At 35.0% G+C, this 17,370-nt stretch overlaps 6 protein-coding genes and 1 long non-coding RNA gene across 7 annotated transcripts; 6 read left to right on the forward strand and 1 right to left on the reverse strand.

The window, feature by feature from the left end:
- Window positions 1–257: 257 nt before the first annotated feature.
- LOC149738852 (heme-binding protein 2-like) lies at window positions 258–1,710 on the forward strand. Its single transcript, XM_089875506.1, has 4 exons — window positions 258–538; window positions 636–771; window positions 896–1,079; window positions 1,202–1,710. Exons 1-4 carry the CDS (start codon window positions 416–418, stop codon window positions 1,392–1,394), a joined length of 636 nt encoding a protein of 211 aa, XP_089731632.1. The 5' UTR covers window positions 258–415; the 3' UTR covers window positions 1,395–1,710.
- A 620-nt stretch (window positions 1,711–2,330) lies between these two features.
- Window positions 2,331–3,410, forward strand: LOC149738853 (18S rRNA aminocarboxypropyltransferase-like). The gene has a single exon (XM_089875499.1). It carries the CDS (start codon window positions 2,424–2,426, stop codon window positions 3,219–3,221), a length of 798 nt encoding a protein of 265 aa, XP_089731625.1. The 5' UTR covers window positions 2,331–2,423; the 3' UTR covers window positions 3,222–3,410.
- Window positions 3,411–3,490: 80 nt separating this feature from the next.
- LOC149738854 (uncharacterized) lies at window positions 3,491–4,266 on the forward strand. Its single transcript, XM_089875510.1, has one exon. It carries the CDS (start codon window positions 3,491–3,493, stop codon window positions 3,944–3,946), a length of 456 nt encoding a protein of 151 aa, XP_089731636.1. The 3' UTR covers window positions 3,947–4,266.
- Window positions 4,241–8,978, forward strand: LOC149738855 (GPI-anchor transamidase component GPAA1-like). The gene is made up of 12 exons (XM_089875475.1): window positions 4,241–4,379; window positions 5,340–5,516; window positions 5,584–5,683; window positions 5,972–6,116; window positions 6,334–6,503; window positions 6,563–6,691; window positions 6,886–7,082; window positions 7,355–7,508; window positions 7,645–7,791; window positions 7,985–8,181; window positions 8,325–8,480; window positions 8,570–8,978. Exons 1-12 carry the CDS (start codon window positions 4,330–4,332, stop codon window positions 8,799–8,801), a joined length of 1,854 nt encoding a protein of 617 aa, XP_089731601.1. The 5' UTR covers window positions 4,241–4,329; the 3' UTR covers window positions 8,802–8,978.
- LOC149738856 (huntingtin-interacting protein K-like) lies at window positions 4,386–5,339 on the forward strand. Its single transcript, XM_089875512.1, has 2 exons — window positions 4,386–4,523; window positions 4,724–5,339. Exons 1-2 carry the CDS (start codon window positions 4,451–4,453, stop codon window positions 4,966–4,968), a joined length of 318 nt encoding a protein of 105 aa, XP_089731638.1. The 5' UTR covers window positions 4,386–4,450; the 3' UTR covers window positions 4,969–5,339.
- Window positions 8,979–9,682: 704 nt separating the features above from the next.
- Window positions 9,683–16,945, forward strand: LOC149738857 (targeting protein for Xklp2-like). The gene is made up of 14 exons (XM_089875457.1): window positions 9,683–9,938; window positions 10,180–10,428; window positions 10,599–11,196; window positions 12,625–12,744; window positions 13,126–13,313; window positions 13,498–13,619; window positions 13,762–13,951; window positions 14,069–14,195; window positions 14,276–14,468; window positions 14,718–14,816; window positions 14,902–15,075; window positions 15,410–15,565; window positions 15,626–15,740; window positions 16,072–16,945. Exons 1-14 carry the CDS (start codon window positions 9,854–9,856, stop codon window positions 16,347–16,349), a joined length of 2,694 nt encoding a protein of 897 aa, XP_089731583.1. The 5' UTR covers window positions 9,683–9,853; the 3' UTR covers window positions 16,350–16,945.
- LOC149738858 (uncharacterized) lies at window positions 16,617–17,342 on the reverse strand. Its single transcript, XR_016384696.1, has 4 exons — window positions 17,181–17,342; window positions 17,062–17,104; window positions 16,959–17,005; window positions 16,617–16,880 (listed from the first exon to the last, which is right to left on the reverse strand). It is a non-coding gene; the product is annotated as an uncharacterized LOC149738858 (long non-coding RNA).
- Between the last annotated feature and the right edge of the window lie 28 nt (window positions 17,343–17,370).

Below are 17,370 nucleotides of genomic sequence, written 5' to 3' on the forward strand. Positions count from 1 at the left end.
TTTAAAGGGAAAGCAGTAGGCTTTTAAACGCAGGTAGAAAAACTGATTTAATCTTATATGTTTTGCGAAAGGGGGAATTGGCAACAGCGTTCATTGAAAAGTTCAAAAGCGTTCATTTTTCCATTGGCAGCCTTCAGGCAGTGTTTGTGTATCAGGAGACAACGATTTTACCTTCTACATCTTGAGAAAAAGGTTCGGTTATGTAACTCAGTCTCGTGACAGAGGCATGTGGTTTACTGTTCGTTTCAGATAACCTTTCACGACATCGCAAGCAGCTATTTCTGCAGGGTGTATGTATGACAGATGATGGAGCAGATAAAGTTTGCACGGCTATAAATTGAAGAGAATTTCGACTAAAATGTTCATTTAGTGTTACAGGTTACAGCTAAAGAGTCTTGCAGCAATAGTTTGTACAATGGTTTCCATGGTCGGCTTAGTTGTCTGCTGTATGTTTGTACCGCTGGTTCTTGGCGACTGGGCAGATACTGCTGTTGGATACGAGCATCCAGTGTGGAATTTAACCGACAACCAACCTAAGGTAAGTTAAATCATAAGATAAACTGTTTGCATCAAATATTATAGTATTTTGTGCTATTTTCTTTTTTCTTTTTGAAACACTAATTTGTTTTTCTTAGGACGGGTCATATCAAGTACGACGCTACGCGCCTTGTCATTGGGTAACTACAAATGTCACAGCTTGGACATGGGACGAAGCTGGCGGGACTGGATTCAAGAGGCTTTTTGCTTATATAAACGGGGATAACAACCGAGGTAAAAGTCTATAGTCTGTTTTTAAACTTCTGGCGGGATTGAATTCAAGTGGCCTTTTAAAATAAAGTTTTTATTGGTATATTTCTTAGTAGAAGATTTGATGCATTTTTTTATCTTTGCACAGGCGTCAAAATAGACATGACTGTGCCCGTAGTCGTAAAAATCACCTCCAACCCGTGTGTCTTCTGCCAGAACGTGTATACTGTATATTTCTACATACCACAGTTGTACCAAGCAAACCCACCAACTCCAACCGACCCTTCTGTCAAGGTTAAGTTTCTTGACAAACCCTGGGTGGAATACGCCAGGTAATATACTGCATATCACATGCAATAATATGATTTAATTTCAACAAGAAAATAGTTTTAGTATTAGCCTATATGTGTTGGACCCGCAAAACAAGCACTTAATCTTAAATTCTCCCGTATAGGCGATTCACAGGTTTTGCAGAAGGAATGGACCCATTTGTTGAGACCAACCAATTGTGGAGCGACATGGAGAGGAACGGCGTAAATTGCACTAAAATATTTGATTCTTACATGTACATGGCCAGCTTCGATTCTCCGTTTAAAATGTTCCATCGTCATAACGAAGTCAGCCTTCAACAGCAGGCGGGCAAATAGGCTGATGTGGTGATACGTAATGTGAAAACGAAAACCTAAAAAACTCCTTCATCGGTTTAGCTGTTACAAAACTGTGTGCCCCATTATCATACCATGGCCCAAGCGTGTAAAACACGCTGCCATGTAATTTTTTCTGCTGTTTAATTTGCGCGTATATTGCATCTGCTTCTTACGCGGTGTTCACCTTATAAAATGTATATTTGTATCTCGTTAAGCTAGACAGATTTTGGGGCATTTTATCAAGTCATTCCATGTCCTTTCCTCCGTGCTTTCTTTGTGGAAAATATAAACCGCCAACAATACGGTGATCACATTATTTTGTTCTATTGCATTTGTGTTTTACATTCTTGCATAATTCTGAGTCAGCTAAACCTAAGTTAACACAGAGTCATAGAGTATCAGTTTCCCCGATTGGCTGCAGGTAGTCGATGATCAAACAGATTGTCCGAGTCGAGACGTCACACGACGTGTCGAGATACTGCGAAAGAACGTTTACTTCGCACCTTTAACACAACATATCAGTATTTTTAACAAACTATTACGCATTTAAGTAATAATGAATACCAGCATGTGTTGGGAAAAATAATTTTAACGTTTTCAATCGCCATGGTATTTCTATCCAGACGTTAGCGTGATTTTGCTTTTGGATTATGTTTGAAAACGTCATGCGACAGTGATCGAAAACGGTAAGTACAGTGGGAACCCGGGATTCGTAACTCGTAAAAAACCGTTCGTGAAGTTACAAATTAGGCTGGTGGAAAGTGTAGGTGGTTGGTAAATAGTCGGCAGGGCTTAGCGGTTATGCAGCTTTGAAGTTAGATGTTAGTAGTTATACTGCTAATAAGTGTTTGGTCGAAACTTAACGTTTGTGGCTAGCAGATAAAGTAGAGGGAGGATTCTTTACTACCACCCAGGCATTATGTAATGTTTGTAACCTTCAAAAATTATAAATCTTTAGGTACATGTTCCGTGTCCCGTGTGTAGTGTTTTCGATTTATGTAAGTTCGTTTATACATTAATGTAACCAACATGCCCAAGAAGAAGAAGAATGCATATTCCGGAAAACTCCGTAATCACAGGCAAAGTAAGCAAGAAACTTCACATCCATCTATCTATGCCCCTGCTTGCCAAGAAGAAAATTCTGACGAAGAAGATGTTGCAACAAAAGTTGCTTTAAAATTTCCCCTGGCAATGTGGGATTTACAGCAGTGCGATAGAAAGAAATGCACTGGCCGAAAAATGGTCAGAAAAGGTTTGGTGAAGTCATTAAAACTTCAACAGCGTTTTTCCGGGATTATTTTAAGTCCAATGGCCACGCAGTATGTGTGTGCAAGTGATGCAGAAACTGTTGCAATGCATGGTATTTCAGTTATAGATTGTTCGTGGGCTAAATTAAGTGAAACACCATTTTCAAGAATGCGTGGAGGTTCATTAAGGTTACTACCATATCTGGTTGCTGCCAATCCAATAAACTATGGAAGGCCATGTAAACTCTCGTGTGTTGAAGCGTTTGCTGCCACAATGTATATAACTGGCTTCACAGAAACTGCAGAACGAATTTTGAAACTGTTTAAATGGGGCCACGGTTTTATAAGTTTAAACAAAAGCCTTTTGGATTTATACGCAACTTGTAACACGTCATCTGATGTAATAAAAGCGGAAGAAAACTGGTTAGAGGAGGAAAAGTGTTCAAAACTGGAAAGCGACTTTGATATGATGAATATTGATATGAGTTTGGAATGCGGAAATCCTAACAGACAAATGGTAGATCCTTGCGATTTAAGTGAGGAGTCAACTGAAGATTCTGAATCTGACGCAACAGATTAACTCTTTATTTTAATAGTTTATTTAAATTTGTGCTTCGATTTGTTGGCACTATGCTGTGTTGAATTTTTTATCCGTTGATAACCTGGTGCTTGGTTAAATTAAATAGGAACGTTGAAAGGGGCAATAATATAAGTTAGATTGGTCTATTTTATCTGAACCAATAACTACATATGTTTCATTACAGGTAAACATGAATCATTAATCGAATTGCTGTGTATTGGCATCTAGGTTTTATAACTTAAATTAAGGATTAAAATCTCCCAATTGAAATGTCTACAACACAAGATAAACTGGCAGAGTACAGAGCAAGAAAGAAGGCTGAATTTGAAACATGTATGCCAAACTTTTCAAGACCATCTAGAACAAAGAGGGAGAATGCTGTTGTTGCATTGATTAACCGCTGGATAAGACGTGCATTGAATAGTCGGTTGTTTTTGATGATAAAAGACAAAGTATCTAGTTTACCTGTGATAGGAAGACCATTTGTGTTAAAGCTGGTTTTGTGGCTTATTCTTTTTGGGCTTTTTGTTGAGCTGGAGTTTGGGATGGTGTTTTGTATTTTGTCTGCATTTGTTTTTATTTACTTCAACACATCTACGAATAGAAGGCGTAGTAACGAGCTGAGTGCTTACTCCGTTTTTAACAAAAACTGTGAGCGACTGGATGGTACATTTACTGCTGAGCAGTTTGAAAGAGAATTGAGACATGGTCCGTCCTCCACTTAGTATGAAAATATGTTTATTCGGGTGTTTTTATTTATTAAAAAGAGATGCAAAGCACATATTGTAAAGTGCAATTATTTATATTTATTAGGAGAGTCATTTTCGGTCAGTGCACTTTTTGGTGTTGTATTTATGTATATATTTCGATATATATGTCTTATGTTACGTTATTATTAAAGTCAAATACCGGTAGTATAACTATTGTTTAGGGATATTGATTTATCACATTTCTTACTGTATTAATTCATCTTTTAGTTTATTTGTGGTTGTTTTAAATATGTTCACTTAGCGTTTTAAACTGTCCACGGATGCTTTTATGTAGAGGTAGTCTTAGAATAAAGTTCTGCTTGGCATGACTTTTTGAGGCTTGAGCTGGTTATATAGAAATGACGGGAAAACTGATCAAGAAAGTTTTGTTGCATGCCAACAAGTTATGGTGAGTTCTAATCTGCTGTTTCCAACTGTTTAAGGGGTTAGTGAAAGCAAAGTAGAAAAAGTAGTTTCAATATGGATGCTGAAGCTCAAGAAAAGCAAAAGAAGCATGACAACGAAAGTGCAGCTGATTTGGAACGAGTTACAGGTGCTTAGGTTTATAAATGATGAATATGTATATGTGAATGCTCTTTTATCAATTTTTTGATTATTTCGTTATTAGGTTAAGACTTGGTTATTTTGTTCAGGTTAAGTTATGTTGGTAATAAATGTGTAAAACCTAAGATATATATAATATATATATATTATTTATTTGTTTGTTATTGATTTATTGTTTTTAACTTTCAGATTACGCTGAAGAAAAAGAAATCCATGTTACAGACATTGGTGATGTGTTGGCAAACCTTGGCAAAACTTCCAACGCAAAACAAGCAGCTGAAAGAGAAAGAGAACTATCTGCTGTAAAAATATCCAAAGAAGATGTAGAACTGGTCATGCGTGAAATGGAAATTAACAAAGTGAAAGCAGAAAGAGCGTTAAGAGAAAATAAAGGAGACGTTGTAGCTGCATTAACTGCATTGGTCAACGCTTGAACTGTCAATCATATTTCAAATGATATCAAACTGCATTCGATTGGCCGAATTTGGATTTGACACTGTTTTATGCTATGCTATGCTGAGTGAAGAGTAAAATCTGCTCTATACAGTTTAAAGCTGTTACCTTTTTAACAATTACCGTGCTTTAAAAAAAATGATGTACGATAATTCATGCTCTGTTGAATTTCATGGCTTTTTTGAACATGTTAAATTGTGTTTGTTTTGATGTTAAATCTCCTTTGATAATCTTCAGAGTTTCATTAAGCCCCTTACAACTAAACCTTAAATGCTGTATGATAATTGAAACAAAAATTAATATAAGGGGAATATAGGTTTGACAAATTAAATAACAAGGTCATTTTTTGCAGCGTGTTATCATGGATTGCAGGAGTGGTTTGGTTTACCTTGCTTAGCCATTATAACTTCAGTGCATCTTGCTATTTCTCGGAGAATGCTTTGTTGCCTGGCTTGGTTGACCCTCAATTCCTGGTGTCTGAAAGAGAAATTTCCGAAGTGAATAAAAAGTTTTCTCGCAGCGGCAGCTCGTAAGTTAATATGCAATCTTTAATGGTTATATAATATATCTTTCTTAAGCTTTTAACCATATTATAGGGTTCAAGCATTGACAAAGAATCTACAAAAAGCTGGGTTGGAGGTTTATTCACAAGACTTTTCCTACTACAGTGATTATTTACAGAGCAAATATCCAACAGTGAGTAAGCAATAAATATTAAAATAAGTTTTGTTTCATGTGGGCGAGAACTTGAGTGTGGCCATAGTTAGCCCATTACCCCAACACTCAGGGTGCTAGAACCACCACTTGATTGGAGAATTATCTACAGAGTAACTTACCTTAGGACACATAGGCATATAAGCACTGACTATCAAACCGGGTAACCTTAGGTTTTTATGATGCAAGTGCCTATGCATCGTTTCATGGTGCTGGGTGGATAAAAAATAAAATAAATATTGATCTTCTTTAACCTACATTTTTACGTAGGAACAAAATGGGACAAATGTTTATGCTATTGCTCGTGCAGCAAGAGGGGCTACAACTGAATCTATAATTTTGAATATTCCTACAACATGGGGCAGTTTAAATCATGCAACTGGAATTGCTGTTCTGTTGGCTCGTCAAATAAGAGGTGCAGAATAAATATGATAATAGAAATTCTATTAACACGTTTAGGATTTGAGATACAACTTTTGACTTGTATAATTTCTTAATTTTCATGTACCAGATAAGAGTTTGAAAAGAGCATACACCTTTAAGCTTTTCTATAGTATACATATTAGTATTGTTTGGTGTTGTGTATATAAATAAAAAATACTAGTTTTGATCCAAATATTTATTATTTCCAGGCCAGATGCATTGGGCAAAGGACATTGTATTTTTGTTTAGTGATTCAGGTTTAAACGGCATACAAGCTTGGTTGAATGAATATCATGGAATTTCCTCATCAAACATTAAAGCTGCACAACTACCATCCAGAGCTGGTGCCATACAATCTGCTGTTGTTTTAAATATTAACGTAATACAAATGTTATGACTTCTTGTTTTGACTTCTTTTATTTAAATAGTATTTTTCAGGATCCAAACTTGAGTTATTTGAATCTTCGAATCGAAGGTTTTAATGGACAACTTCCCAATCTTGATCTCGTTAATCTAGTACGGAAGATCTCACAAGATAATCAAATGCCAATTGCAATAAACCATAAGGTAATATACTATTAAAAGTTATATTTAGACTTTATTTATACAAGTATACTGTCCATGCATGGTCCTAAATTTGGCTGAATTTGTTATAAAAAATTGTTAAATTTTTAAAGTACAAACCATTAATTTTTGACCTAATTGCATGCTTGTTTTGTTATTTAAACTTAAAAAGTTTAATTAATTTATATTTTGTTTAGTTTTCTCCATATGATCCACTCTCCATGGAAAGTTTCAAACAATTTTTATTAAGCACTTTGTTAATCATGAAACAACAGATCACTGGCACCTCTAGTGGAAATCATGGCGAGTTTCTGCGACATAATGTCGAGGCACTCACCATTGAAGGTGTTTACAATCCACAACATGGGAATGCTGGCTTAGTTCGTGTTGGGAAGTAAGATTATGTTTGAACTAAATTTAAGCCTTGTCGCATTTAATGAAAGTCCCTCAGACATAATTAATTGCCTCAATGTTATGAGGTATTAACCGTTTATTGTGATTTCCAGTTATTTAAAATATACATATTAAATACCATTTAGTTATAATATAGCATCTTAAAAAATGCAAATTGGTAGGTTGAGCTTTTTACAGCAAATACGTTTCAGTGGTGATGCAATGTAATTTTCATGGACTAATTTCAGTTCATTATTTTTTTTCTCGTTACAGAATGGTTGAAGGAATTTGTCGCAGCTTAAACAATTTGCTTGAGAGGTTTCATCAGTCTTTCTTCTTCTACTTTCTTCCTTCCCTTGAAAGATATGTTTCAATTGGAATGTACATGCCAGCTCTGGGTTTAGTGCTTTTGGCACCAGTACTGAAAATATCCTTAAAAAATTATTATTTACAAGTTATTACAACGATTAACAAATATAATCATATAACAAGGTTTCCCAGTGTAAATTACATAATGCACATTTTGTGCATTTTTGTTTTCATTTTCCTATTTGCATACCTACGCTCTTACTCTGCTTTTGGAGAGCATGATGAATGAAGAAGATGATGAAAAGGAAGGAAAATCATCCACTCTTGTTGATGAGGATGCAAGTGATGAAAAGTTAGAACAACTTCTTCAGGAAACGGGATCCACCTTCGCTGATGAACAAGTAATACCTAATGAGTAATTTTTCAGTTGGTTTTAAATATTTATCAATTAGATACAACTCTATTTGTGAATTCATATGTTTTTGCTGTCAGGTGTATCTTTTGTAAGTGTGGAGGGATCTTCTGGCACTTTTGTTAGGGAGATTTTAATCTTTTTGATTTTGTACACTCTCATTGTTAATGTTTTATTTATAGGTGCAACACAATTCATCCGTTTGGCAGCCAATTATTCTGGTGATTGTAATTTGTCATATATTAGGAGTCTGCTTGCACTATGCACCAAAGTTTTCAGTCATTTGGGCCGAGATGTTTCAATGCTCTCAAGTTCAAGGATTTTTACTTCTGTTGGTTTCAGTCAACATAGTAGGCATGTTCCTGCCTTATTATATAAGGTAAACAAATAAGTGTTTAAGTTTTATACAGTATAGTACAGTTTTTTCTATAAAAATCATGTTTTTTGGATTCTACCTTAATATTATAAAAGCACCTGCAAAGGATCTACTTAGTGGTTACAACATTTTTTGTATGTTTTTAGTTTACCAGATGCTTGCAAAGTTCACTTCCGAATTGTGACTTTAATACAAACAGCTGTGACCTTTGGTACATTGTCTATTATCAACTTTCCTCTTGGTGGATCTATTGGATTATATGTTGTTGCAACAACATTGTTTGTCCATTCAAACAAAGGAAGGTAAGATTTAACTTACCTTAACAAAATAAAAAGTAAAAACGAAATATTAAAGTATTTCATCCATTTATAACATAGGTATTTTATTACAGGTTAAGGTACCTGATAAGGTTCATGGTTCTGCTGTGTTGTCCTATTGTGCTGGCAATACTTGCAACCTGCTACCTTAAACTGGATGAAGGATATAGTGAAATATTTGAAACATTTTCTTCAGTTATCACTCAGTTGTATGAACTGCATATGATCAACCGTAGCTGGGTGTACGGTTTTGTTACTGTGATATATTTCCCCTTGTGGTTGCAGTTTTGGTTTATGGCTTCTTAGTAAATTTGCAGGTTGTTTTATATTATTGTGTACCGTGTAGTAATACCTTTCAATTTACACTGGGCCAGGAATTACCCTTGACTTCATAGTAGCAAGAATGTCCGAGTATTTCAAATCATGTCAATTCGTGAGACGGTATTTGTACAGGAAAATTTTAATAAATAAAAATGTAACCAATGCTATTAGTTGTAGGAATGCAATTGTGAAACACAGTAACTTTGTGATAGCAAAATGAAAGTAATTTTGAGAGGGTTAAAAATATAACAGTGCTTGGGGTGTGTATATGTTGTGTTTCTTTTAAAACTTGTTAACAATATGAACATTAGATTGTGTACTGATGCGCAGGTAATCGAATGATTAAAACAAGTTAGCAATAAAATATTTCTGAGATACCATTATCTGTTGTTTGTTGACATTAAACCTACGCGGTCACAAAACATTTTAGAAGTTGTTGTGTAACAGATAAAACGTTTTTTTTTTGTGTAGCTGTAGCATCTTTATAAAGGGTTAGCAGGAAGATTTCAAATGACGTGTGTTGCTTTGTAATGAGCTAAGAAGAGTTCGATTATTTTTCATGTTTGGAACAGGGTTTATATCTATATTGTGAGTTAGTATTTTCAATGCTAGTTAAGTTAAAAATTATTTTTCAGTTAAAAGGAAAGGTTCGTCGAGATATTATAATGTTAATTTACCTATGACATGACAGATATTCTACTATTTTTTTATGTTTTACACGTTACCCCGCTGTAGAAATAAAAAGTCGAGCGCCACACGCGGATTAATATGAGCGGGAATTCTAAACCAAAATCCAAACAAGTTTTGTCTCGCTTGGATTGTTCAAAGTTTTCATACATACATTGCGTTACGTATTATAGCGACGTTTGATAGACCGATTTCTGATTAATGCTATAAGTGCACTTCAACAGAGTATTACATTTGAATTTGTTCGATTGTCTAACACTATACAGTCAGCTATTAAATATATTCTGTTTTAGATAAACGCAACTTTGTATGCAGAGTTCATTTAGATCGGATAACTATAAATATTAAATATGGCTGCATGGGAATATGATGCACCAAATTTTGTGGATTTTGATGCTTCGTGTGACTCAGTTGATGATGCAGAAGCATATTTTAGTAAGTTAATGCAGTTTTGTTTTAAATATATATATATATTTTAATACTCTGTATAATTTGAACAAACTTGTACTGGTAACTACAATATAGTTAGGAGTTTGAAAACTTCTGTTACTTGCTACTATAGGCATATTGTAAACAATCTTTTAGTGGCTCATCTGGTATACAAACATAGTGTATTTCAGACATTTCATCCGCCGGTTAAGACTTCAATGAAGTTATTTAAAAGCTTGTTTTACAGATAGAAGACACAGTCATGAATATGGTGGAATACCAATCAACTATGAAGATGAAAGTGAAAGTATTCCAGTGGAACCAGAAATGACACAAATTTTATCAAATCCAGACCCAGTAGATAATCCCACAGAAGAAAAGGACATTTGTGATCAAAATAAAGAACTAGAAGAAAATATACCTTCAACAAACCATGAAGCTGCTGAGGAAGTTAATATTGTAAATAAAGCGGATTCTACAAGTTTAATTAAACCAGGTGAATAAACAAAGCCATGCTTTATTAATTTTTTCTGGTATAGCTTATATTTATTGTACATAGCTTATTATAGAGGCATTCTTGCGGGAGAATTCTAAAACAAAAAGAAAAAGCTGTACATTTAACCTAGCAAGAAATTTAGTTTGTTAGTTTTAATTTTTCTTTTACAGATCAAAGTCAATCAATCCAAGTTCTAGAAAATCAGGAGATTGCTGTTGAACACACTGGAGAAAAGGACCACCATGATGAAAATAATCAAGTGAAAAGTGAAATAAACACAACATCAGAATGTGACAATGGGGAAGTTGATCCTGTGGATAAAGTGGATTCTGCTGCGGATGAACAAGTAACTCCTAAAAAAAATCTAAAGCAGAACACTGTTAAAGAGTCAAAAAAACCTGATGAAGATATAAAGCAAAAGGTGGCGGAAGAACCAATCAAATCTGAAGATCTAAACCAGAACGCTGTTGAAGAATCAATAATACATGAAGAAGATTTGAAGCAGAAGCTACAAATGCAGCATGAAAGTGGGGAGGTGGCTATTTCTGAAGTTACAATAAAACAAGAATGCATTAAACTCTCCATACCAGCTGTTCAAGACATTAAACTACAAAGTGACAATATAAATACAAAAGAAGAAAGTGTTACACCCTCTGAGGTTGACACAAGTGAAAAAAAGGCTTATTCCAATATAATGACTCCAAGCCGACTTGCTTCGTGGAATACTGCAAAACCCAAAGTTGTACCAAAAGCAAAACTTGTAAAAAGGTGATTACGAATTATGATTTGTGCTTGACCAAGATATATTTCTAATTTTATCATCACAATTTTTAAATAATTTAACCAGTAGTCAGTGTAATCATAGGCGTCAAAACCCGGGGTGCCGGGGTGGCGGCGCCACCCCGGAAGCAGAACGTGGGGTGGCGAAATACGTATGGCCACCCCGGTTTTCGTTAGGCAATGCTTGTATTTTTTCCTAGTACAGCGTAAAAAACACTAAATCAGAGCACGCGTTCGCAGAGAGCGCGCTCTAGTCTGTTTCTTTTATAAAAATGAGAGAACGCTTTATGAGCAAGCGTTCGCATGAAGCACTCTTTACGCTCTCGCCTGTTTCTTTTTTAGAAACGAGAGAACGGTTATGAGCACGCGTTCGCATGGAGCACGCTCTAGCCTGTTTCTTTTCAGAAAACGAGAGAATGCTTTGTGAGCACGATCTGCTCGCATTAGGAGAAAGCCACGGCCTATGCGTTTATTTCTACGTAGTAAAGTAAGGAATGACATGCCAAATATATGCGACACAACAGCAATTCAATAATACATCGATATTTTTCAACATAGTTACAATTTACACGTTTATTGTTTTCGTCATAATAGCTATTAAAAAGTATTTGCATTTTTTACGTGGATTCGCTAGAAATCTGGTTAAATTCGTCGAATTAATGTTGAAACGGGAGTAAGCGAATGCCTTTTATACGATCTTATAGCATGCATCGGTTACGGTTTAACTTTAGTATTACGCGTTACGCAGCACGTTAATCCTAAACGTCACAGTAGCGGTTGTGACGTATTAAAAGATGGTCAAACTTACAGGTGCAGGCTTGCGCAATATCCTACGATTTTTATTTCTATCACAATTATGATTGTAACATCAAGGGTTGGAATTAGGCAATACGAAAGTCACGATAATGGATTGCATCACAATGCTATTTTTGACGTAATGTATCGCCCCAAGTTGGTATTTCTTAACATCTGACCTTACGGTATTGGATGACATCACAATACAGCTTGTGATGTAACAGTTACGTTGGTGGGCGTACGTTTAATTAACAGTAACATAAATCTAGCCAGAAGTTAAAGCGTAACCACTGGAGATTCAATCGTCGACCGTAATCGCGAATGGTTTATTTTATAAAATACGCAAATCGTATGCGCTTGTTTTCTTCATTTTGAAGCACGCTTACGTTAGGGATGCAGTAACATCGCCTGTTTAACCGGGTTATTGTTTGTTTAGCCGAATTGTAATACCTTCGTACGGGCCATCGCGGATCGCGTCAGTAAAAAATGCGGTTTCTAGAAAGTTACGTATCGTATGACGTCATAACCTAAAACGTAACTGCAATCTCGCCACCCCGGTTTTCGTCTGAATGCTTAATGTTTCGACGCCTATGAGTGTAATGTATGTTATATATCCTATAGTGCACCCAAGAAATCAGCTACACCAAACGCCCCAAAGCCACAATTGAGAAGAAGTATTCGAAATACTGACAACATTTACAAAACTCCAGAACCTCCTATAAAGAAGAAAAAACTAAACAAGTACAAATTTGTTTGCAAGATTTATTTCTAAACCTGTTTACACACGATAAAAACTGAAACTTTTGCAACAAATTTTGAAACCTTTTCTTTATAAATGTTTTCTTATGCAAAGGAATCCAAACAATGCATGATTTAACTTTTTCAGTAAGTAATAATCGTCGGAACGTTTACTAAAATACTAGTTGCCCAGGGGTTAAGAAGCACAAAGCACTCTAAGCACTCATATAAAGGGGTTATAACGTTTGACTAATTTAAGCAGTAAGTTGTGACCATGAAATCTTGGATCACAAGTTCTGTGTAATATTTCATTTATTTTTTCCAGCTTATTAGTTCATTTTTTAGCACTTGCAATTTACAAGTAATATGCTTGATCTTTTGCAGTGAACCCAAGAAAAACAATCATAAAAGAATCTTAACAAGTGAAGAGAGACAGTTAGAGGAAGTAAAGTGTGCAAAGGAGAAGGCACAACAAATAAAACACGATTCTGAAATGTCGCTAAAGAAAATCAGATCAAGACGAATGCCATCTTGGAACTTGAAAACAAAACCAAGTCTAACTGTTCCTAAAGGTTAGTTTACATTGTTGTTTTATATGTTTTTTAAAAGGTATGTACCAATTTACTTTAGTATGGATATTTACTATTTGCTGACAAAAAAATGTACTAATTTAATTTTCCATAAATTAGGCTGTTAAATTTTCTGTGGTATGAATCGATTATGTATTTTAAACTTGAACGTTATTTACTTTTTAAGAGTTTCAGTTTAAAACGACTGACCGAGCTACCAAAGCTCATCCGATGTCAACAAGATCAGACTCTGCAGCTTCTTCTTCAAATGATTTCATGAAAGACTTAAGAAAACATAATCCTTCACCTGTAAGAAGACTATGTTTAAACGAGTTTTTATAACTCCTTGGTTAAACTAATTTTGACTCTCTGGTTAAACATTTTTTTAACCTTTTTGGTTACACTGTGTTTATAAAGTTTATTTTAAACTAAATCACTTTTATTTATTCAGCACAAACTAAAACCTACAGTGGTGAAGCCTTTTCATTTCTCTGATGATAATAAAAAAGCAAAAAGAAAGCTTGAGAGGGATGCTGACAATGGTTCAGTGTTTGTACCAATGGCTGCGGTGATCAGAGATTTTCATAAGTCAACTCCAAAACGCTTCAGAGCCCGTAACGAAAATGCTCCCCTTGCCAAAAGTAAGTTAAATAAATATCTGCTAAAACCTATCCATTTAAAGCATGGAAAGGAAAATGCTGTACCCCCTTTAAAAATTTTGCTAAAAACTATTAATTTTTTGCTAACTTAATTGACAGATGGTCCCATGAAAGCTCTTAAAGTGACAATCCCAAAAACTCCTCATTTCTCGAAAATTAGGAGTCGTCCAATTGCAACTATGAGTGCAAAGGAAAAAGAAGAACTGGAAGTTCAAGAAATGAAAAAGTAAGCTCACAAACTTTGTGTATAGGTTACTTAATACTGTCTATTTGGAAAGATTTTAACTTTTGTTTTGTTAAAACTAGCTACCAGTTTAAAGCCAAAGAAGTCAGCAACACAGAGGTTACACTTAAAAAAGTGGAAAAGAAACCATCGACAGTACCTGTTGAATTCAATCTTCATACTGAAAATCGTACTTCAAAGCAAGAGGATCATGAAATAAAACAGAAACCATTCAAAGCTCGGCCAGTTCCTGTAGCCATATTGGAAAAACCAACCGTAAGTAAAAGTAATATAGAAATGCAGAGTATTAAAGTGTGTTGTTGTTTGGCATGAAAAGTATGAAATGGCCACAATAACATAGGTTTATTTGCGTTGGTATGCATATTTTTCATGTTTTCATTCCTGAATAAATACAGCGCAGGTCTGTATTTTCAATTTGTAATTAGTCATCAACATGAATATTATTTATGTTTTTACTCTGTTCTATTCCTGTATCCATTGCTTTACGCTTCATATTTATTCAAGGGAATCAAAGAGAAACAAGTGGCTGAAGTTACGATTCCTCAAAGTCCAGCGTTTGCACTGAAACACAGGATCAAACCACCGCCAGTTGTACCGGACAAGGTAGGGCTCACACTTAACCCAATAACATATGCTTGGTTAATGTTAAATAAGAGACAACTTTATATTTTTCTCCATTTTTTTCCAGAATTCCACAAAGCCCACATATTACCACCCTCCCCCCATCTTCGGTGTTCCATTCATGCCTAAAGTTGTTTCAACTAAACTAGAAGTGAAACCATTTTCCTTTGACAAATCTGACAAAGAACGATTTGCTAAGAAACAGGAAAAAATAAAGCAACAAAAAGAAAAAGAGGCAGAGGTAAAATTTGTTATCTTAAATTTACTCTGCAGATGTTTCTTGTTTTAAGTTTAAATAATTATACGTTTTTAATTTATTTTTAGGTATTAACAACGGCAACCATTGGAACCTATTTGTTTAAATAATGTAAATGTTTAAAGGAAACCAGTTCCTTTTAATTGAGATTTAGTAAGATAACAATATCTTAGTATTAGTAATATAACAACTATTGTAAAACATTTTTTTAGTAATTTATGTAAAAGATTTCAGGCATCTACCTATTAATAGAGTTTTCTGAGGTATGTGTAAAAGCACCAACCAAGATTCTTATTGATTTTTTTCCAAACTGACACAGGTTGCCGTGTTCACTGCAAATCCCGTGCCTTCCACAATCACTCATGCAGAACCCGTTTTGGCAAACAAAAAAAGCAAGGAACCAACAAAAGCCAAACCTTTCAACCTGGAAACTGACCATAGAGCTGCAAATCGGGCTGAAAAATGGAGCAAAAATGTAAAATATCAGTTTCAAATATGAAGTAAACAGTTGACAGTTTGATTTATTTTCACACAGGTCGAGGATGAAGTACAGCAACTACGTGACAAAACACTATTCAAAGCAAACACCGATATCGATGTTGTTCTGAAAAAACCATGGAAGCCAAAAAAATTAAGCAGAGACCCAGTCGGTAAGTTACTCATCATCCAAGTACATGTGAATGGATTGATTTTTACACACAGTGATGTTAAAATGGATCATCATTTTCATGATTTTTACACACAGTGATGTTAAAGTGGGGCTCAGCGTGCTCTGATATGTTTATTTATGCACATTATCAGATCGTGAAAATGATGTTTTATTTGTTTATTTTCGCACATTAAACATCACTCTTTCTTTGCATGTTCTGTGTTCCCGGTGATTGCAACAGACACAAGTTCGTATTTGTTCTTTAAAACTTACTTGCGTTCATAAGGACGAAACTAATGAATCAGTTTGTTAATTAGTTTATTTTATTTCAGTTGCATTGGATCCCCATTTACATTCCGATGAGCGGGCAAAAGAAAGAAGACTTTTTGACGAAAAACTTGCATTTGAAAAGCAGCAGATGGCTAAATTGTTGGAGGAACAAAAAAAGAAACAAGAGTTGCAGGACAAAGAAGAGATCGCTCGCCTCCGTAAGAGCATGGAACACAAGGCATCAGAGATCAAGCATTATAAAACTGTCACAGTTGCTCTGAGTGAAAAGAAATTGACAGAGCCACATTCTCCTCACTTTTCAACAAGATTTAAGAAGTGAAGATCCCTATTTTTGTACATAGCAACTTCTTGTACATGCATGCGTTAACTGATAAACTGAACTTTATCTTCTGCTTGGTATAAAATAACAACATGTACATAGTTTGTATTATTGTTACAATTTATCTGTGTGTAGGGGCATTTTTAACAGTTGGTTTTTAATTTCATGCTCTAAACACACAATTTTCAAAACCTCTTACTAATTCAGCGCACATTCATGAACTTTCACAAATTATCCTGCCTTAGTGTCTAAAATTGATTAAAGCAATTTTATTTATTAGATTTTATTCTTTGAAAGTACTGAAACACGATTCTTGCATAGGCTACTGTACGGAAATATTTAACATATATATACATACACATCAAGCAGGGTTTAAAGTTTTACAAAAGTAGTAAAATAATAAAATTAAGGTGCAGGGGGCTTTGGAAGAAAGACTTGTCTCTGCAACTTTTGATTAATATCATTTAAAACAATAGCTGAAAGTAGGTGTTGCTCTTTTGTTTCGCTTGTTGGATGTGTTGATGATTCGTCCTGAAACAAAGTTTTATATGGGTATGTCCCAATACATTCTTGTCAATAAACCGCAGTTAAAAGCATGGTATCTGTTACCTTTGATACATTTTGTTGATTTGCATCAGCTACGATCTTTGTCGGTTCTATAACGAAGTCTACATTAAGAACTGTGTAACTTAAACCTAGATTAGCTGCATACCTGAAGGTTGCTGGACGTCACTCGAACTGCCTCCATTTCGTTTCTGGTAAAAGTTAAAATAGAAACTAGATTAAAAGCCATGTTAATATATTACACTTCCATTTAGTTGTTTTACTAACCTGTCGATTTTCCTCCATGTACACAACAGCTAACTCATTTTGCCGCTCAACTATTTCAACTGAAGCATAACGGCCGTTTCGATGAACGCGGCATTTTGCGCTCACTGGTTAACGCTATTTGCACAACGCTTGAGTTTCATAAAGTGCCACACCGAGCACACGGTTAAGCAAACCGACCTAAGTACACGAC

The sequence above is a fragment of the Ciona robusta genome, chromosome 3, assembly GCF_009617815.1.
Source record: "Ciona robusta chromosome 3, ASM961781v2".
In the NCBI taxonomy this organism is placed as follows: domain Eukaryota; kingdom Metazoa; phylum Chordata; class Ascidiacea; order Phlebobranchia; family Cionidae; genus Ciona; species Ciona robusta.

Bases quoted from the DNA above. Each gene is read 5' to 3' on its own strand.
- LOC149738852 (XM_089875506.1), top strand. From the start codon at position 416: ATGGTTTCCATGGTCGGCTTAGTTGTCTGCTGTATGTTTGTACCGCTG. The intron at 539-635 runs GTAAGTTAAATC...TGTTTTTCTTAG, and splicing joins TAACCGACAACCAACCTAAG to GACGGGTCATATCAAGTACG. The intron at 772-895 runs GTAAAAGTCTAT...ATCTTTGCACAG, and splicing joins AAACGGGGATAACAACCGAG to GCGTCAAAATAGACATGACT.
- LOC149738855 (XM_089875475.1), top strand. From the start codon at position 4,330: ATGACGGGAAAACTGATCAAGAAAGTTTTGTTGCATGCCAACAAGTTA. The intron at 5,684-5,971 runs GTGAGTAAGCAA...ATTTTTACGTAG, and splicing joins TACAGAGCAAATATCCAACA to GAACAAAATGGGACAAATGT. The intron at 7,509-7,644 runs ATATCCTTAAAA...TTGCATACCTAC, and splicing joins TTTTGGCACCAGTACTGAAA to GCTCTTACTCTGCTTTTGGA.
- LOC149738856 (XM_089875512.1), top strand. From the start codon at position 4,451: ATGGATGCTGAAGCTCAAGAAAAGCAAAAGAAGCATGACAACGAAAGT. The intron at 4,524-4,723 runs GTGCTTAGGTTT...TTTAACTTTCAG, and splicing joins TGATTTGGAACGAGTTACAG to ATTACGCTGAAGAAAAAGAA.
- LOC149738857 (XM_089875457.1), top strand. From the start codon at position 9,854: ATGGCTGCATGGGAATATGATGCACCAAATTTTGTGGATTTTGATGCT. The intron at 13,952-14,068 runs GTAAGTTAAATA...CTTAATTGACAG, and splicing joins AAATGCTCCCCTTGCCAAAA to ATGGTCCCATGAAAGCTCTT. The intron at 15,566-15,625 runs GTAAAATATCAG...ATTTTCACACAG, and splicing joins CTGAAAAATGGAGCAAAAAT to GTCGAGGATGAAGTACAGCA.
- LOC149738854 (XM_089875510.1), top strand. From the start codon at position 3,491: ATGTCTACAACACAAGATAAACTGGCAGAGTACAGAGCAAGAAAGAAG.
- LOC149738853 (XM_089875499.1), top strand. From the start codon at position 2,424: ATGCCCAAGAAGAAGAAGAATGCATATTCCGGAAAACTCCGTAATCAC.